The 22,079-nt window shown below is 37.5% G+C and overlaps 1 protein-coding gene across 1 annotated transcript; it reads left to right on the forward strand.

The window, feature by feature from the left end:
- The first annotated feature begins 1,261 nt into the window (after positions 1-1,261).
- Positions 1,262-18,195, forward strand: slc25a36a (solute carrier family 25 member 36a). Its single transcript, XM_041993684.1, has 7 exons — positions 1,262-1,696; positions 3,716-3,880; positions 6,486-6,563; positions 10,792-10,892; positions 15,432-15,498; positions 15,599-15,888; positions 15,979-18,195. The coding sequence occupies exons 1-7, from the start codon at positions 1,656-1,658 to the stop codon at positions 16,170-16,172; spliced, it is 936 nt and encodes a 311-aa protein (XP_041849618.1). The 5' UTR covers positions 1,262-1,655; the 3' UTR covers positions 16,173-18,195.
- Positions 18,196-22,079: the final 3,884 nt, after the last annotated feature.

Consider the following 22,079-nt stretch of genomic DNA (forward strand, 5'->3'; position numbering starts at 1 on the left):
TCAAATTATATTGATTTTAAATTGTAATAAATGCGTGTGCCGATCTCTTTCAAATGACTTAACTCAACTATGCTGGAAAAATGACAAACATTTGTGGTATATGTATTGTTTTTTTGACCATCACCTTCATTAATAGCGCCTTTCCAAAGAAGATAAAGTGTTTGCCTGTTCAGATATGTTAGTGTGATGTAGGTAACGGGACTTTATTTTTCACATGACTGTACTGTGCAGAAAATTACAAAAGTGTGTGGAGTCCATAGGCTCCATTATTGAATCACCACCTGATGACTGAATATGGTCAGCTGACAAGCTTTAAGAAAAAGGGAAATAAATCAAGTATTCATTGAGAGTGTCTGAAAGATAACCTAACTACTTTTTCTCTATCATGCTGAATTCACACAAAATTGCAGTGTGTAACTTTAAGTTTCAGCTGCATGAATGATGGTGAACTTGTGTACTATATTTGAAAACATGTACCATCTTGAACTCTTTAAATTGGATTAATATGCATTAGTTTCTAGTTTTATTAGTCTTTCAGTGTTTTCTCAAACAGATCCAGTTAAAATTATTAACTTTGTGTAAAATCTATCTACTAAAGCCTCACTAAAGATTTTAAGGAGTAATTTAGCCCAATGGACTTAAAACAGACCACAAAATGTTTAGTTCTGCACTAATTCTTTTTGGTAAAAGATTAACACTAAGAGAAGTACCAATAACCAAATATGTTTCATTAAAAGTTAATCCAGTAATTTGTTGCCCAATTTAATGGAAAGGCAGTTTGTGGAATAAATAACCAACTAAGGCTAACTCAGATTACTAGCTGCAGTTACTTGCATATAATTAGGAAAGAATTTCAGAAATCCAGATTTTAAAATGTCACAGTTTAGCACGCCGATGTGCAAAATGTTCTATTATGGTTTAATGCACCAAGCAAGATATAGGTTGTGAATGGTATAAGAAAAAGAAATTTCAAATTACTTGAACCTGCCCATTCTTTTCTTCACAAAGGGAAAAAAAACATATATATGCAAATAACACAACTAAAAACATAAAACGTCCTTTTCATGATGTTTACATTACACATTTGTGTCAAGATGTTCCCTACATTCAAATATTAGGCAGGTAGTCCTGATTCATTCAATGCAGAGCATGTGAACGCTGCATGATCAGGGTGGATACGACGTGACGTCAAGCCCCAAATTAACCAATAGCAGCGTCCGTTTCCAGCCTATGGTTTTACAGTAAATACCATGAGCTCTGCCTTCTTCTCTCTTGCTGCAGCGATGAGACCAGATGAGACAATCAAGTCAGCCAAGTGGATGTGATATAAAACCATTTGTCAGCCCGAGATATTTTAGTGTCAATACTCTGCCTGGTAGGTTCGCAGCTCTGCAGTGGTTTTGCCGAAGACAGACGTTGCCTGTGTCCAGGGGGAAACAGAGCAAGCTGAGATACACAGAAGGGGGGGTTTGTCGGCCCACTGCAGTCTGAATCACCAGAGACTCGCCCCGCCGCTGAATAGCTGTCGACGTCGTTTGAGTATCGACGTGCCTATCCGTTTGGAGGCAGGAATCCACGGGAAGGGTCGGAACCGACCCAGTGTTTCACTCTCTGCCGCAGCCCGAGGCGCGCTGCTTGGCAGAGCATGCTAAATAATGAGCCAAAGGGATACATTGGTTCATTTGTTCGCTGGAGGGTAAGTTAGACAATTTATTTAATCCATTTATTATATGGCATGTTTTCAAATATTAAGTTATGTTTTTTTTACAGGTAGTTGTCTAATATATAAATATAACAAAAAAGAAAAAAAAGCGTTGTCTACGCAGCGCGTGCATATCCCAGAATCTTGGCAGTTAGGTGCACGTCCGTCACGTTAAAGTAAAAACAGTTCAAATTTAACTTCCGGTATATCTTTTAAAAACACGTCCATCAGTCTAAATTTATAAACACAAACATAACTTAGGCAACACATTCATAAATAAGAAAATCTCATTATATTTACCTCTTTTTTATTGCTGTATTTCTTCATGTTTCGAGTGTTTACATCTGTGGATGTTTTTATTTTGATGACAGATGGAATTCATTTCCGGGCTCGTTGCTGCGGTTTGGCGATGACCTACAAATGGGCTGCTGTAACCCCAGCACCGTGTTATGATTTGGTCAGATATGTAAAATACAGACGGTGTAGATATGTAAAAAACAGACGATGTCGTCTACTTTATGTTACCCATTGGCGGAAATAGTTAAATATTTAAATAGCCGTTTGTGTGGATTTTAATTTCAGGGCTGTTACCCCCAGTTTATAATGCCGGGGTACCACAGGTCTGTACAAGGTTTGTATCACTATCAGGTTACAAATGAACGGCTACTTAGCATAACAACCAAAGCTTAAACAACTTAATTACTCATTAGATGAACAATCTTCTTGTTCAGTCCGTGAGTAGGCCTGAGAACGTGCTCAGTACGGAAAATGTAAACGCAAAGTAAAAATCGAACAGATTTTATTTATCCTGCACATCTGTGTTGAACCTATTATCGCCCGTTTATTTGCGTCAGTTACATGGTCTTTAATCTATGCACCAAACGACTGACATACTGATAAGTGATCAAATCAAAAACACAACTCTTCTGTTATCTCTGTTGTCAGGTATTTAAAACCTGAGTAGACAAAATGCATTACACTCTTGAATAGGGTATTTCTCCCCCCCAGAAATGGCCTCAGCGTTGTGTTGCCACCTTCATCCACTTTACTTGCACATGCAACAGCAACATAGCCCTGTAAGTAGGCCAAGGGTCAACACCAGCTGTAAGCATGAATGTGGGTTGGTATTTTAAAAAGGTAAATTTAGCTGATGCTACTCTAAAGAAACATGTAACATAAGAACTTCACTGTCAGGACGCCAACATACACACTTAAAGCCACCGCTTTTATACTTAACCAACCTGATGATATGATTTGTTTGATAAAGTTGTCAGGAATAATGACATTAATATGGACATATGTCTGAATGACACAAAGACTTTGCTTTACAAAGCTGTATGTGTCTGATGTCTCTAAAAGGGGTTTCTGATAGTTTTGAAGACAGTTTTGTTTACAAAAGCCATGTTGTGTAAAAACCATTGTTTACAGATGACATCTGGTAGCCTTGGGTTTATCAGACTAATGTGCTAATATATATCATATCAGTGGAAGAGATATAGCTATATTTATTGAAATTAATGCTGTGTGCTTTAGGTGTTTGGAATTAGATTAGCATTTGTTTGTTTACATGCTGATTAGTTCACATTCACAAGTGTCTTTGCTTTACTAGTGAGCAGCTAGTTCATATTTACAGTGTGTGTGTTTGACTTCAACAATTAAACTAAACAAGTCACATTTTCATGGCAACTCATTTTTACCTTTTCATCTGGCAAAAGGCACCAAAGTGGTATGGTTACACTGTGCAGTGGTCAGCTTTTAGTCAGCTTATCATGAAACCAGCTGTTAGTTTTCATATCTCATGAATATCACAGAGAAATCGGTGTACGTATGTGGCCATTCTTTTAGATAAAAGACAACAGTGAGGAGTTGTAAGGGTGATTTTAAGAGACACTTTATTCATATAAGTATAACTTTTCAGTATTGTATATTATTGTATAGATGCCTTTTTTTTTTAGTTTTCCATGAACATACTCTGCGTCTTTCCTGTCTTCATTTTTGCCCTTCCCATCCTAGATGTGGTGGTACAGTGGGTGCCATTTTGACTTGTCCTCTAGAAGTGGTGAAGACCAGACTGCAGTCCTCCTCCATCACACTCTACATATCTGAAGTCCAGCTCAGCACGGTCAACGGAGCCAGCGTTGCCCGTGTTTCTCCTCCAGGGCCCCTGCACTGTCTCAAGTAAGGAAAATGTTGCCAGATGTTTGTTTTTGGCTGACTTTGGGATACTATAAAAATGGCAACCTTATCAAGAATGGCCCATGAATGTGAAACTCTTGAGGGTGTGATGTGTGACTCAACCTAATCCAAAAATAATACATATAATTTTTCAATTAAATGCATGGAGCTTAGAAGTATATATTATTTTGAGTATTTTACTATGTTTCACAACTTACTGATTTTTTTTTTTTTTTTGTGTGTGTGTGTGTGTGTATGTTTGTGTAAATGGGTGTGTCAGCCCGTGTTATTACAAACTAGACTTGATGCCTGATTGTAAATACATAAATTCACCATGAGAATCGCTTCCATTCGGCGTAATAAAAACATCATATAATCATATATAATTGAAGTTGAAATCTCATGATCATGATTGCAAACATATTATAATAATCTTCATTCAAATGACAAATATAAGTGTCCACAAACATTTCCTCATCTTGACATTTCTAATTTCTGTCTCTATATTCTCCTATTTTTTCATATTTTGCATCTCCTTCTGGTTGCACCATTTTTCTCAGGGTGATGAACTTCTAATATTTGACTGACTGCATTTTTATAAACAAATGTTGACATCTTGATAGAGTTATGTACAAAGCTCACAGCACCAGCAAGACTTTTCAGACCTTTTTTGCTCTTAAACAAAATGAAAACGGAGACTCCAGGAACTTGAAGGGCATTTGTTGGACTTGTAGCACAAAGGTGGCATTCAGGGGTGTAAATATCAGTCTTAAAGCTGCAGTGTCATAAAATGAACAGGATTGCTGCTCTTTTTATGCTATTATTGCTTCTGTCACTAGACAACTTGTGTAGTTTTAAGAAAATTAAGTATTGGCAACTCATTTGAAGTGATCTTACCACTGCCATCCACAGACATAATAACAATACTTAGCTACAAATACTATATATATATATATATATATACTATACTTGTTTGTTTTATGGCAAGCTCCTTCTGTGGGTGTCACACAGCGTTAAACGTATTGCATAATTCACAAGCTGCTGTGTGGAATTTTCCATTGCCAATGCCTGTATTAAATTTCATGCAAATTAAGAATCTGTTGCAAAGTTATGCTACACTGATACATCAGAGCGTACATTTAGCTATTGCTTAAAGGAGAACTCAGCTGTTAATGGGTTAAATGAAATCCAGATTTGACAGGATATATTGACAAATGTGGAACTTACACACTATAGTTCAGAAGAAAACCCCATTTGTCACCAAAGTGATTCATTGGAATTGGCTTTTTACATTATTGTGACCAGAAGACAGCTGTTCACAACAGAAGTTGGAATAATTAGTAAGTTTGTTTTGTTGGTTCGTGTTTCCTTCAGGATTTGTTTCATTAGACTGGACAAAATGCCCTCTTTTCGGAGATTTTGTGTTTAATCTGGGCTTGTTGTTGTGCTCAACACTGGTTTTGTGCCAACATAAACCAGTTCTTTGTGTTATCCTTGAGATGAGTAGCTAATTGCAGAAATGAAACACTATGAAAGAGTGGAGCAGGGCAGAAGAGGAAAGAGATCAAGTGAAAGGAAAGGAAAGATGATAACTGACACACAAGCCAAAGTGGGTCAGCATGCAGCGAGTTGCAGACCTAGATACTTGTTGGAGCAGAGGTGAATGAGCTAAGTTTTGCGACTGCAGGTATTGCCTACTGTCTTAACTCTGTTCATCATCTATATTAACATGTTTTCTTGCAGACTTTTATAGTTTTTTAGTGTAGATGTTTAACCATTCACAGAGCTTGGCACATATCTTCAGTTGAAGCCAAATTCTGCTGTATAACCTGTCCAAGAAAGGTAGAGCTCCTTATTTTAGTTTAGTTAGGACTGGATTTCCACTATTATAAGCATTTATTAAACTTAAGGGACAATTTTGCTACATGACCATGAGAACATTTTTTTGTGTAATTTTGATTTCTTATCTCCTTTGAGAATGACATCATTTTTTCCCTTAACGTTGCATTTGGATTGCTGTTTGTAAAAAATGTGCAGCCATTGAAAAAGAAGTCATTCTGACGAATCAGGGTATTGGGTTAGAGTTTAGAGTTTATTATCAGGGTTTAGAGACAGATGAACAATCTTTGAACTCACTAAGGAAAAACATGTAAGTTGCCCTGATAACACCACTGTAAACACAGGCAGGGTGAAGACACGTGCCAGCTCATTTATATTGGGTCTTACACTGTGTTCATGGTGACCTCGCATGTAACGGCAGGTCGTGTCGAATGTCAGGATTTGGCAGTATGCCTAATAGTGTCAAGTGTGCTGGCCCATGTGGTTAGGCCTTCCACGCTGCAAATAGAGTAAACAAAACCACTAACAAAAGTTGTTCCAAATGAAAGCAGTCTCTGCTACATGACCCATAAACAACCATGTGAAGTGTCCTCACTGTTTGTAATGATCATAGAGCATATTTTTTCATGTTTCTAAGCATTAACAAAGACTTGAAGCTGTCTTTTAATCATTTATTAATTTGCCCAATGGTTAATTAAGCTAAAGGATTGTCTTGCTGTTTATTATAATAAATGATTAGTATAAATGGAAATGTTTACTTTCTTTGCAGGCTAATTCTAGAAAGAGAGGGACCCCGTTCGCTGTTTAGAGGACTGGGTCCCAACCTTGTAGGTGTGGCACCATCCAGGTATGTAAACAATTATCTGCTGTCTTTTGGGTGTGCTGTGTGGCTCTTGTTTACATAAACCTTTGTAATCTTAAACCAGAGATTTTAAAGTGACAGGCAGGCTTCCTGAGCAAGACTTAAAAGAGTTTCAGGATGGAAAGTGAAAAAAAGGTGTCACATTAGTTGTCACTAGAAGTTCATCCACAATATCCTTTAATCCATGTTAAACAAAAAACTTTCTATTTTTAAATTTAAGAATGACAACCTCTGTCTTAGGTGTCAACTCAAAATAAATGATTCTTACACATGCCTCATATCATAACCAATACAGGGAAGTAGGTCACTATGTGATCTTATGTACACACAATACAGATTTAGCTTGAGCCCATTTTTATCTGCACAAATATAACCTGTTATCCAAGTGCAAAGGCATCTACATCATTTACTGAGCCTGTTGATTCAAACCAGATAATAAAGTTTTGTTTAGGAATGTTGAAACCAGAAGGTTTTCTTAAGCTTCTTGCTGGATATGTTGGCAGAAATAATACCAGGCCATGAGAACAGAAGAAGGTGTTAAACTCGTAGCAGTACAACGAAAACCTGTGCTTCAGATTTGAATGGGAATGAACAGGTTGTCTGATTTTCAGCTTATCTGGGCAAGGTTGTGTGACAGCTTGGACTCAGTCAATCAAAATCTGAATGAAACAGCATCAGGCGCTGGCCAGCTGTGGCAGTTTAGTCATGTGACAGTAGCTGTCCGGGTTATAAATAGACTCCCAATATTAAAGCAGTTGCATTTGTGTCTAATTTCCCTCTCTGACCTGTCTACTTCTCCCTAGCTACCATTGTATCACATGATCATTTGCTATCCTCTTCTCATTGGTTTATTGTGTTGTCTGTCTTTATATATGATAATGTTTTTTTCTCTGTGAGTGGGGGTGAGGCCCCTGGTTCCTCCTGTCCAGATGTCCAAATGTCCTTGAGCTTGACACCGAATCTCACTTTGCTTCTGATGTTCTTGTCGTGTGTGAATGTGTGTAAGATAAATGTGCACCATATAATAGAATATATAGTGATATGTGTGTGTGAGAATATGTCTTGTACTGTAAAAGCTCTTTCATTGTTCAAAAAATATTAGAGAAGTGTAGTAGAAAGGCCTGTGGTGGACAGGTGACCTGTCCAGGGTCTTGCCTGTTAATTGCTGGGATAGGCTCCAGCTTCCCTGCGACCCTTAATTGGACTAAGCGGTATAGAAAATGAATGAATGAATGAATTAGAAATGCAGTTCATTTAACTTTTCTCTCTCAGCATGTTTGTCTTTTTTTTAATTAAGAACTGATGAGTCACCTGGATCCACTGATTGTGTGTCTGTGCTGACTCACTGCCTTTGACTCAGGCTCAGATGGGTAAAAGATGCCCTTTAGCTTGGGTATGCATGTTAATCCAGTGGTGTAATTGTAGAGCTGTTAAAATGACTGATCATAACAGCTGTAGCAAACTGCTATATGTGGCTGGAGTAACCTAGTGACTGAACCTTATGAACTTGCCAGCAATGTCAAAATGCATATGCATGTTTCCTAGCTCTGTGACCACTGAAGCTGTTAATCTCTCAGTGTACATTAGGTGATTGGTTTAGGTTCTGACAATATGGTTTCACAGCTATACCCATTTAAAATGGTAAGTCACATTATAATTTTAAATGTTTTGAAGTCATACATGTTGAATACAGTTTGTAACAAATTACTGTACTTTTGCGTAATTATGTGAATATAGAACAGAATAGGTACAAAATAAATAAAGACAAATAATCACACACAGCACTGCGAAAACATCCATTAAATGTCAGTATAATATATTCTTTAGCTAGTTATTTAAGCTGTTAAAATGGGTAACTAAGGCTAAAATGCTACGATTTACTCATTAACATGTTAGCAATGTTTGTATGGTCAATTACTTACAGAAAAATGTTCCAGTTTTAAGGCTTTACACTAATATAAACAGTCAATAAATGGCACATAACTTTATGAAATAATAGATTTGCTAGTTAATATTTGTGCAGAGGGAGTTTTTGTTTGCTTGGCTACAGAATTATTTTCTCTTGTTATAATTAGTCAACAGCACTCTGATGCTTGAAAGCTATTTAAAAAAATCCTCTGATGCTAATGAGAGCACAACTCACCGGGCATGCTGTAGGCATTCATTAGCAGCGCACAAATAAATTGTTCAGGCAGCTTTCACCTCCAGCGTCATTAATGATTAGAGAGATGCACATACACACACATTTGTATGACTAAATTTCGCATGTATGTTCTTCCATTCAGAATTACAGTGGCAAATAGAGGTCATTGGGTTTAATTCCAGTTTGCGGAAACATTGATTAAATCCTGTGATTTAGTTATTTTTTATCGAATGAAGAGCAGCTAAGGTCATAAGAGTTAAATCTTTTATTAAAGTGTGTCACAAGATTTTCTCTCTCTGTCTCTCACACATATACACACACAAGTTCCATTCAGTGACCTCATTTTCCATAACCTAAAAGCTTATCTTAGCTCCACTGTCTGTCTTTGTGTCTAATAAAGACAAAATTTAATTTTATGCATTTATGTTTTTGTATTTACTGTAGTGTTATTCATAATGGTCCCTCCAACATATAATTTCTCTTTCTTTTTGGTCTAGCTTATCTTCCTTTAATGGATTAAAGGTTTAATTTTAGATTCTTTTCCTATTTTAGAATAGAATGATAGGCTTTATATTAGGGCTGGGCAATTAATCGAATTTTAATCGCAGTTACGATCTGGGTTTTCAACGATCATAAAAATGAAATGGTCCGATTATTTTTTGTCCTTTGATTTGTGCTGTTTTGAAATTGAGCGCAGCTGTCATTGCAGCGCTTTGCTGCAGACTCCTCCCACAGCCCCGACCGCTTTAGTTTTATTCAGAACGAGTAGCAGACAACTGGACACACTGGAGGCGGCGTCGCTCCTTCTCCATCATTTTCTATGTAAACTTACGGGAGGAAGCGAAAATCGCTGCCCTCCTCCAGCCAAGCGACAGGCGACAGTCGTGCATGTTAAATGTTGCGTTTGTGCACACAGACGTGCACACGGGGGCTTGCGACGCAACACAAAAAAATAGAAAAATGTTCAATTTTTGTGAGTCACAACTAAATAATTCACCAGCTCTCAGAGTCACAGAGAGACAAACGTTATAAACAGAACTTTTTTCTCAATTAACACAGTGAACAATCCGGGATTTAAGAAACTCATCAACACGTTGGACAAACGGTATCACTGCCATCTCAACACCATTTTAGTGGACTGTTTCTCTCTGCCCTGTATGATGAGTGTAGTGAGGGTGTTGTGAAAGACGTGGGGACAGTCCGATGTTTCGCCACCGCTGCGGACCTGCGGTAAAGCCGCACCAGAGTCGTATAGAAATGTCGTGCTACATTTTATTGACGCGGATTTCAACGTGAAAACGAAATGTCTCCAGACTGTTTTTTTTCCAGATCACACCAGGCAGAACATAGCTGCTGGTCTGAGACAAACAATAGCTATGGGGACCTGGTGGAAAGAAACTAGGCGGCATTACCACAGTAAACTAACCCTCTTATCTATAATCGTGTTAAATAATCAAGATCTCAATTTCAATCAAAATAATCGTGATTATCATTTTTCCCATAATCGAGCAGCCCTACTTTATATGACAGTCTAATGGCAGGAAAGGGGTCAGACGTAGAGTCAGGTGACATGCAGCAGGGGGACCCAGGTCGGAATTCTAACCTGGGCCGGTTGCATTGAGGAGCTGTAACGTCTGTACATGCACTGGCTGTTAAGACTCTTGACCTACATGTCGCCCATATTTTAGTCTTGATCATTAGTTACTAGCAGATCTCTAAATGATTTATATCGAAAACCATCTCATGTGGCTGGTAAATACCTAAAGTTACCAACCAATTTGAATTTTCACAAGCCAAATGTGTGATTCTGGGAAATAAGCGAAAACATTTTGGAATATCTGAGCAGAAGTCAAATATGTATGAAAGTAAAAAAACAATTATTGCAATATTCGTGACTGAATAATCGGCCCTTAATAGTCGAGCTCATCTGATCCTTATAGCCCCTCCTGAATCTGGGCCACTCTGGACTTTCTCAGGTCTCCACATTTTGGCAGGTTGGCTGATGTTAAATAGAGCCCTGGCTAATAGTGTCCTCTGTATTCCTTTGTCATGTCATTTTTTTTCCTGCAGGGCAATCTATTTTGCTGCATATTCAACAGCTAAGGAGAAGCTGAATGGAGTGCTGGAGCCGGACTCGACCCAGGTGCACATGGTGTCTGCTGGGATGGCAGGTAATGACAGCTCTCTTTCCTCCTTCTCCCTTTGGTGTGTCTGTTACTATTCGTTTGATCTGCCTGTTTGACTGTCTGTCAGTCTGCCTGGGCAGTGTATCTCACTGATGGGTTTTATTTCAAAACATTTTATTTTGAAAGAATTGTCCCGTTGTCTTCATCAGACAGATTTCACTTTTTTTCATCTTTTCCTAGTTTACTTTCACATTTTGAATTACCCCAGGCACAGCCCTTGCCTCACACCTTGAAGCATGCTAAAGCTAAATAATATTGTTATAATAAGGCATTATCTAGCTAGATAATATTGTGTATAGTGTAGAAATCTTACATTTTAAAATACTTGATTTATCCGAAAGCACAATTTAAGACTCTCAGGATCAAACTCAGTTGAAAGAGCCTCACTTTTTTTACGAGCATACATACAAGTTTCATGTTTATACACTTGCCTCACCATTGTTTTTTTCCAAACATCTCCTGATGATACAGCATCTTATCTGTCTATGGTGACCTTAAAATAGTTCACATATAATAGAGGGGACACATTTTTATGTCAGCAGTTATCATATTTTCATAAAATTAAACCAGATAAGATGCAACATCCAGGACATTTCAGGCTAGAATTTCTAATTGCTACAATTTACACCCTTACTTATACTGTAAATTACATTATATATTTTAACTGTTATGTGGAGAAAAAACAAAACAAAAAACCTTATGGTCCTCAAAGTTTAGGTTGTGCTTTCCTCTCTCCCAGCCCCATTGTCCATGATATCCTCCTGTTACCTCCCCCCCCCTCCCCCGAATCCACCCCTTACCTTGTTTTCCATTTTTTTTTCCTTTTCCTTTTCTTTTTTTTTTTTTTTTTATTTTTTATTTTGAGACCTCTCCAGAGGACTCTGTAAATGGTTTAACATCCCAGTTGTGACTTAAACAGTGTGGTCTGGGCCCCCTTCTTTGCTCTGTGTGTAGAGAAGAGAACACGGCCCACAAAGGTCAACCGGGGCCCCTGGCACTCGGGCGGACGCGTCAGGTAGCACCCCATTTCTTTACACTGGTATGATGAAAACCATGGTTTTTATGAATATTAGAAAGTTCATAATGGTTATCCATTTATAATGATATTACCATTGCTTATGGTATCGTGCTTATTGCTGGTATGTTAGTTTTAGACCCTCATGATAAGGTTTTTTTACTGCTTAGTCATGTCACAAACCTCCCTTTCTCCCCTTAGCGTTTTCCTTTAACTCAGTAAAATAATGATAAACACTTGTGCTGACAAAAAAATAAAACAAAAATCCACACAACAGAAATGCTAACCTTGTCACCGCCACAGCAGGTTGCACTTCGTGTGTTTCATTTTTGTCTCGTCACCATTCATCGTCACCATTAGTGCTACAGGCATTTCTTTTCAATGTGAATTGATTCTAAACTAAATGATTGGTGATAATTCTACCAAGTCTTCCAGTCATATTTGACTGTAGAAAAAAATGACTTGTAATAGTACCAAATCAACTAACTGCATAAAGACAGCAATTTGTAAAAAGTCTCACTGAAACTTTTTCTTCATGTTTACACATTTCTTGATTGGCAGAGCAGTTGCATACATTCAGTTTATCACTGTGATTTATACCCTGACACACAGCACAGCATAAACTCTGGATGGCTAGATAGTCTTTTCTTTCTTTTGTAGTATCTTGGACACGCATGTGTAATTGTGCTATAGAAACGATGTACACGGGTACGCCATAGATAAACAGATTTCCTGTCTTTTCTAAGGACATTTGCCACAGTCTACAAGCTTGTCAGTACTGACCGTCAACTGAATGAAAAAATTACGTGACTGTACGGCTGAATTTAATCCTGATGCAGGATAATTGCTTCCAGTTTTATAAACTAACTTTGTGGAGGCCTGGCCCATATACACTCCCCTGCTTTCAGTTCTGGGGGCCCTTGCAATTGGAGGAGAAAATCTGGTTCCACTCACTATTTCACTTTCTAAGTGAAGCAAGTTTCTGTTTCTGAATGTAGGTCAAACCCCTCTGGAGCAGTTGCACAAACATTATGCGTCTATACAAGGATCATAATACGCAGCATGCAGCAGCATGTCTATATCCAGATACTGCTCTTCGCTGAAGTTCTGCTCAAGCTGAAGAACAGAAGATTCACTGTATTTGGATGAATTGTATGATGAACTACATTGTGATTAATCTACAAAAGTGAAAAGCAAATTAGGTTTGTGTCGTGCCATTTCATGGAGTTTTTGTCCTTCTGAAAATGTTCCTTTATGTATAATACAGACATACACGCACTTACATGGAAACATATATAAAGAATACTTATCATTAGTTGAAATGACATTTTAATGCATTTAGGTTTTTTATTTTTTAGTTAATTAGGTAATATTTTAAGTGAAACATGATTAGAAAGAAAACACAGTCACTATATTGCAGTAATCATTATGAAAATAAATCTATATTATCTTGCCTTTTTTTTTTCTCCAGTTCAGTCCAGATTGATGGAGGCAGATATTTGGGGCAGACTGTTGTCATCATTCCATCTTCATTAGTTCATTGCTGCACCATTATTTTTTTTTTTTGTTTTCCTTTTCACGTTTTCCATCATTATCCAACTCATACACACATAAAGGCAAGGTTAGCATTTCCACCAGCCTAATTGCATTTATAGTTTAGAGATTGACCGCCCTCTTTTTCTGCTAAATAGATTAAAAGTATACATTGGCACAATGATTATAAAAAAATACTTTTTTAGTTTTCTACCTTTTGTTGTTGCTTTGTTTGTTTTTGCCTCGTTCCTGAGAGACTGGGCTGGAGTTTTTGATGGTTGGCTTCTCCTCATTTTCCTTTTACCCAGTTGATAAAGTCAAAGTTAAATGTAAAAAAGAATTTAAGAGAATTTTATTAACAGGAGCAAGTAGAATGTGTGGGGTATAGATTTGGGATTGTAGTTTAAAGAAAGATGGGTGGAGGGGGCTCACTCCCTCGCCTCCCATCTCTTCTCCATCTTCTTGATCAGGAAGTGGGATGGGGAGGGTGGTTGGTGGGGTTTGGGGTGGATGTGACTGCTGCTTGTGTGTGACTGTGGTACAGAAAAGCCTGTGTCTATTTTAGGGCTTTACTGTAAAGCTTTCACCCCTGCGTGATTGGGTGGGAGACCCCCGCCATCTGAGCCCCCCATATCTGCAGGCTTCTAGCTGCAGCGGGGAGGAGCTGGAGGAGCTTTGCCCCTCCCTCGTGAGTACACGCCATAGACGCTACTTCATTCTACTTCCCTCTTTTTTCTTCTTCTTCTTTTTGTTCTTCTCTTCAGCAGACCTGTGTAATCCTTCCATCTTCACGCAGTTACCTTCACATAGGTCTCTACTGCACTGATACACTAGATGTGTCTGTGTTAGACTCGTCCTGGTTGTAGCCATTTCCTGCAGATGGCCATCTTTTATTCCTCACTTGTTTTTTTTTTTTTTCAATTTAAAGACAATTTCTCTCATTTCTTAATGAGATAAAATATGTTAACTTCATACCGTACAAATCTCATTTAGCATTATTGTGTAATTTCTACATACCAAACATAAACCGTTATTAAAAATTCACAATGTAAATTACAGTCACACACACACTCAGTTGTGTACATTCTGATTGGGTTATTGACAGATTCTTGTTGAGAATAATCACACAGGAATTTTTAGCTGTGTAAGCAAAAAAAATGGTGGTTTTCTTACCACCATTAGAGCTAAAAGCTGCACTACATCCTTATCAGAGATTTAAAGCTTTGAATAATTAAAGAATCTCTTCCGGACACCATTTTGTTTTCTGTGCTTTAGCGTTTGTGCTCACTGTGCCAATATTAGGCCCACTGCCTGTCTGTGGAGCCTAACCAGTGAATCACTGGTTCATTTGATGGCATTGAATAGACATACAGACTAACAATCAGCATGCATTTAACCTAACTGTCACATCCAGTTTAAGTAAGACCAGTTGTGTTGGTCACATTCTGTGTTGTGGTAGATTTGTTGTTGGTATTTTCCTTTAGATCAGTAGTTCTTATTAACATGAAGAGAAATTAAATGTACAGCAGAGTTAAAAATTAGACCTAAAAGGAAGTTGCTGATTGGCTTCCTGTTGTCTTCAGTTGGCAGTTATTTTAAAACAATAAAAATGATGTGCTTAAAGCTTTTGCTTTCATGCACTGCTATAGTTCAGATACAAAAACACACACACAAAAAAGTTTACATTCATCTGAGTAATATTTCTCATGAAAGAGCATGCCTTTTTGTGTCTGTAATATATTGAATGATTTTTTCCAAATTTAAATGTAATTGATATAGATGCTGTCTGCATTAATCTATATCATTCTTAGAAAAATTGGAGCCAAATAAAAGTCAAAGCCAATTGATCCTGTTTTGTGAAGTGCTTTCTCTCTGTCCTTGCACAGTATTAAATATTTAGTTTACCCTTTTTTTATTATGTTATTCCAAGTGTATAGGTATTACTCTAAATCTTTGACTTCCTTTGACTTTCTCAGGGTTCACCGCCATCACAGCCACCAATCCCATCTGGCTGATAAAGACCCGTCTGCAGCTGGACTCCAGGTAAGGAAGCTCAAACTTTTATGTCAAGAAGGAACAGTTAAATGTGCTGTTTGGTTTTCTTTTGTTAATGAAAGTTAAATGAAAAATCCTTCTATCACAGAAACCGAGGCGAGCGACGTATGAATGCGTTCGAGTGTGTGCGGCGGGTTTACCAGATGGACGGCCTACGAGGTTTCTACAGAGGAATGTCAGCCTCGTACGCTGGCATCTCTGAGACTGTTATCCACTTTGTCATCTATGAAAGTATCAAACGTAAACTGCTGGAGTCCAAAGTTCACGCAAGCATGGATGAAGAGGACGAGTCTGTCAAAGATGCCTCGGACTTTGTGGGCATGATGCTGGCAGCAGCAACGTCCAAGACCTGTGCCACCTCAATTGCATATCCTCATGGTAAACCACTTTTTATTATTTTGATTAAAGGATAATACTTTCACAGTATTATATTTTTATACAATTTTCTTTCTCTCTCTCAAATTGCAGAAGTGATCCGCACACGACTACGAGAAGAAGGCAGCAAGTACCGCTCCTTTTTTCAAACTCTACTGACGGTACCCAAAGAGGAGGGATACCGGGCGCTGTACCGAGGCCTAACCACCCACCTCGTCAGACAGATTCCTAACACTGCTATCATGATGTGCACCTATGAGGTGGTGGTCTACCTGCTTAGTCATTAGCCAACCATGAATGTCTCCTTTTTGTTTAAAGAAGGACACATTCAGTGAAGATCTGCAAAGGATGCCCTTAAGCTTAAAATGGTAGGAATGAAATGTGAAAAATGAAGACCAAAGGAAACCTGAAGATACTCTAGTGGACCAGAAAAGATGAAGAAAAAAAAGGAAGGTGGAAGAGCTATTTGATACATATCAGCATCATCTCCTCCAGTTTGCTGTCTCAGATTACTGGAGCAGGTAGAGGGTGTCACAGCTCAAAGAGTAGATAATCTGGTAGAGGAGAGAGAGAGAGAGAGAGAGAGAGGAGGCACTGAAAAGTTTGGTATCTAGTTCTGAGGGAGGAGAATATAAAACAAAATTCAGTGGCCTTAAAAGGGTTTAGTTTGCATAGATCTATGATATTTTTTTTTTTTAGTGTGGTTTAAACATTGGAGGGGTGAAGAGGAATGTTTGGAGGCAACTGAACTTGACAAGACAAATGCAAGCTTTGTGCAGGTCCATTTCAGTCCAAAACACACTGCTTGGCACCATTTGTCTGGTCCAGTCTGCTCTTGCCTCGGTACTGTGAGATTACGATGTGATTCAAGGAATGTTCAATTAAGGTGGATAGTCAGAGGGAAGTTGCATTTGTGTACTTTTCCAGTCACCTGACCTGCTCTTCTTTGCACTACAGAAAGTGATTCTCCTCTGAACACTGCAGTCAGACCCCTGATGGGCAGCAGTGTGTTCACTGGTGGAATACAAGAACATAAGGTGAGCTCGTGCATTTGCCTCAAACACTTGTTAGGAAAAACTAAGCTACAGCTGACCTCCAGCCAGTATTTTATTCCTGTCCAGCTCGGTGCCTGGCGATGTGACTGAAGTTAGCCTTCAGTTTGAAATAAGACGGCTTTCGAGGCCAGCTTCCGCTCAGCCTGCAGTCACTGTTCCGGACCTAGAAATCATGTGTAAAAACACGAGACCAGCGTGTCTTTTCTAAGTCTAGACTCTATCTCGCCTATATAGCCCGGTTTTACATGAGGGTCTGTGTTTGTGTCTGTGTGGTTGAACAAGTTGGGTGGTAGCCCAGTTTAAGAATGTGTGTCTGTGTGTGTTTGTGCATATGCAGTCATGTGTGCCTGCATGTATAATAAATATCTACTCCAGATTTCCATCCACTAACTATTAGTCTTTTCAAGAAACTGCGGTTCAGTGTGGAAAGGCTCCAGTCAGATACTGGGAGTTTCAGCTCCCACTCTCGTGGTAGTTCTTCCTTCTAATGGCTTCCAACTGATCTGATAACATGCACTTTTGTGGCCTTTTAGGGCTTGTGCTTTGCTTTTTTAAACATGTGTGGACAGATTAAACTTGTACATTGTAAAAGGAAAAAAAAAAAAAAAAGTATTACTGTATTTCAAAATGGTATTTTGCGCAACTGTTCTTAGAGCAGATATCTGTACAGTTTAGTTTGCAGTTGTGAAGGAAGTCCACATATTTGTAAATAATATAGTGTATATGCATATTAATTTTTTTTCCTGAGTCCCACTTTTCATGCTGTAAGTTTGCATTTGCAAAGATTGTTTTCTTTTTTTTTTGCATTTGAACCTGGTTTTGACAGATTATTGACCTGAATATTGACATTTCGTGTCTAATTAAAAAAAAAAAGAATAATTTTCCTTTTTGTATGTCTCAGAAGGCTGCCGTGTAAACATGCTGCTGATCAAACACATAAATGGAAGCGTTTGACTCTGAGCATTGGTTAGTTGTTTAATAATGTTCAAAGCAAGTGATCCATTCCTCAAAGTTTGAATGTTTTTGTCTTTTTGGGGTGTTTATATCAGTCGTTAACTTGTGTCATCATTTTGCCAGCTTTCTTTACAGCTTGTTTTGAAAATTACTGGAGAAACGTCTCAGTTTTAGAGTTCAAGAACTATGTTTCAGACACTACAGAGGATCAGGTGTTTTGAAATGGTTAAAAAAAAAAAAACACATCAAGTTATCTCTTCAAGAAGTTCATGTCGTATACAGAATTATGTTTGGAAATTTTTGTGCACAGGTGTATTTTTTCCCTCAATCCATAAAAGAAAATATAAAAGGATATACATTTTTATAAAAACAAAAAAGTTCCTTCAGTGATGGAATAGATAACCCATTCATGCATTTTGTTCTTGATCTCTGTCCTGTGCTGCTGTCATTTCAGCGTAGTAACTTTTTAAATTTCAGTCTGACATGTTAGTGTCCAGCCTTTTTGCCAAAAGAGACCAAATAAAAAAGGAAAGTTCACTCATTTAACTTGTGCATTTTGCTGTAAAACACTAAAAGCTTTCATGTGTGTCTTCGTATGATTTGTTGCAGTATTACTTGAGGTCATAAATGTGATGTGAACAGACAACTGGACAAACGGTGCAAAAACATTTCACTTTACAGTTTACCTCTCTTCTCAGTGTCAGTCGCCGTCTTTGCTCTGCACTCTTAGGAAAGCTTGCAGCCTAAAACAGGTTGAATGATGAAGACTTTTTTTTGCCATCTTACTCAACAATGTATTTGTTTTTGTCTTTTTTTTAACAAAAATAAATAAATGCAACTAAAATGATGGGATCATTTGTGCATTTCATGCCTTGTTGCTTGGATAAAAAATGTTTGGAAACCAAACTGACTTATACATGGTTCATAGTTTAATGTTTCTTTTATTATAAAGGTCACAGAGAATATTTAGAATTGTTTGAAAAATGAAGGAGAGCAGAAACTTTAATGACTGAGATCAGAGTTGTCAGACTGTTCTCTAGCTTTAGCAAATCTCATGTGGATGGACTCAGGTAGGCGCTCAAACAAGAAACACAAGAAATTTTAAGTTTCTAAGATCGAAGAATAAATAAGATAAGAGCCGTTTTTCACTAAAAGTTAACTTAATCCATGAGATGATCAGCATGCAGAGATGTATCAACATGTAAACAATGGGGCCAAGAAACTATTTGTAATTACCTTCTGCCACCGCCAGGTGGAGGCAAATTCTAATAAAAGTAAACCACTTTTCTTAAATCCATATAGTTTGTTCTAAAGTAGTTTAATGACATATTTTGGGTTTAGTCTTTGTTATGAGTAGGTAGTTGGGTTTCATTTACTTAAGTAAAAATTTCATGCTGGTTAACTTTTCTGTCTTTTGCTTTTCTGTAGTGTACATTTTTATCAGTTCTCTGCTACATTTAGGTTCTGCTTCATTGCACTGGTCTGAGCGCATCAGCTAAACTACATGTCACTTTTTACATTCATTCAATTCTATCCGATCTGTTATTCTAAATTGTCCCTCTAAATTCACTTGATTTTTTCCGGTATATGCTTCAGTCATCCAGTGTTTCAAAAACTAAAAGCCTAGTTTTGTTAAAAAAAAAATCTAAAAATCTCATAAGGAGAGTTTTCCATGAACAGATTTGCTTCTTCTTCTTTTCTCTCTTAACAGTCATCTCACAATCTTTGCGATTTCTGTGGTGCCTCTTTTTAAGCAATTTATACAAAGTAGCTCAATCAGCAGCTCTATCTGCAGCATAAACATCTAATGCACTGATACCTATGTTTACAAGCCATGGTTTTTGTAATCATATGCTAGTGAAATTAAGAACTAGCTTATGCTGTGGTTATATTTTGTATTCCAATAACAAAGAAAACTTGGGAAGGATTCTGTGCATTGTTATTTTCAGCAGCTTGTGAAGCATTCTGGAGCTGGTGGAGTTGATTGTCCAGAAAGGAAGGCTTCACAAGCTGCTGAAAATAATGGACAATCTTTCATATCCTTTACACAACACTGTGGAGAAACGTCAAAGTTTGTTCAGTGTGAGGCTTTCAAGTCCAATGCAAGAAAAAAAGTTACTGGAGACCATTCTTGCCAGCAGACATTACCCCCTGGAACATAGCACTCAATAATTCGAATTAATTATTATTGTTGTTTTTGTTAAAAAAAAAATAAATCAATAAAAACGAACGAAAAAACAAAACAAAACAAAACATAAAAAAACCCTACAAAATATTTTTAATTTTATTCAATTTAATTTAATATATATTTATATACATGTCTCTCTCTGTGTGTGTGTGTGTGTGTGTGTGTGTGTGTGTGTGTGTGTGTGTGTGTGTGTGTGTGTGTGTGAGAGAGAGAGAGAGAGAGAGAGAGAGAGAGAGAGAGAGAGAGGAAAATCCCACAAGATATTACTCATTTTTTAGGATTGATTCTGTGATGCACAAAATAACATATTACGCATGGACACTATTAGGGTTATATGCAAGTCCATCGGTTCTTCTCTGTTTTACTCTCACAGAATAGCAAGAACTTCAGCCAAGCAATTCGCTGACTCTTGCGGTTAAATAGTTGAATCGACTTTGCGTTAACAGCCCGCTGATTGGTTCAGTAATCAAGATTCAGCTGGAAACCACAACACGATGAAGAACGCACACTCAGCGTGGGGAGGATGATGCCTTCACGTACTGTTGGAAATGGGAAAAGACACTGCAGATTGCAGGTTACTTTTTAGAATCCCGACTTCATCACCAGAAACCGTACCTATAAGATTTTAAACATCTATAAAGATTTACCTTTCTAATATAACAGCAGGACGCAGAATGCAAAACATACATGAAAAAGGAAATGCAGTCAACAAATTTTACTGCCTGTCCGTCAAACAGCTTCAAGTAGCAGTTGTACATTTGGTGAAAGGTAATCTGAAAAAGCTGAAGTTGCAGTAGATGCAGCAGATAAAAGTGGGGAGTCAGTTTACATGCCGAGTGGAAATTTCACCTAAAACTGACACCTCAGAATAGATTTAACTGTAGCTGTAAAGTGATACATGAAACTGTGTCGGCTGTGGTGAAACCAGCTAAACTGTCAGTTGCTGCTTTCCTTCATTCATAACATTTATCTAAGCAGGGAGCACAATTTAGAGTGAACTCTTTTGTATTTAAATTACATTAACCTAGCCTGCTCTCTGTCTTCCAAAAAGAATTGGCTGAGTACTGGGAAATTACATTTACAAGACATAAACATTATATATTTACAAGACATATACATTAAAATCCAATTTTCAAAGTTCTCTATGGAAATGATGGTTGTTAGAGGTAATAACTTTTACATGACGTGGCAGTTAAGTGAAGATGTTAGGATATCCTGGGATTTTACCACTTAAGATTTATTAATTAAACACACTTCTCTTCTCTTCTTCCTGCAAATGACTGCAAGCCAGTTTTAACATAGGGAACAAGGATGTGTTTAAAATGCACCTCTGGTAATAAACCAATGAGCAGAATGATATACTGTATTGAAAGATTTAAGATCAGAGGCAGAATATAAATTATGTTATTGTAATCAAGGATGGACCACAATTCATACTAAACACTGTCTTTATTCCAAGGTCAAAGTCAAGTTTATTTATACAGCACATTAAAACAACACAAAATACCCAAAATCCTGTACAAAATCTGCAGTCTGATAGTATAAAAACTAATAAAATAAGAATAAATGTAAAATAAATAAAATCCAACAGATACATAGTTATAAGATTCCAACTAAATATATTTATGATTTACACTCACACATTTTGTGTTAGTAAACCACAAGAAGTCAAGAGGAACTAGACAAGAAAGATAAAGCAGCCACCACTTGGAATGGATTATGTTTCTTGAAAAATGCATATAAAAACAAAAGTACAAATATACTACAGGTATCACAGAACGTCATTTTAAACAGGATAAAAAAGAAAGCCTTAATAGTTTTGACTATGACTATAAAACACTGCCATTGCCAATGTATTTTCTAAAAACTGGCATCTAATGAGGGGGAAATAAATGAGTAGTACATGAACGCACCATCACTGTCTGGACCAATAGCGTCCGAGCAGAACGCTGCGATGTGGTGGAATTAACCAATCAGCGCTCCTTCAGTGGAGTAAA

The sequence above is a fragment of the Melanotaenia boesemani genome, chromosome 8 (genome assembly GCF_017639745.1).
Source record: "Melanotaenia boesemani isolate fMelBoe1 chromosome 8, fMelBoe1.pri, whole genome shotgun sequence".
Lineage (NCBI taxonomy): Eukaryota > Metazoa > Chordata > Actinopteri > Atheriniformes > Melanotaeniidae > Melanotaenia > Melanotaenia boesemani.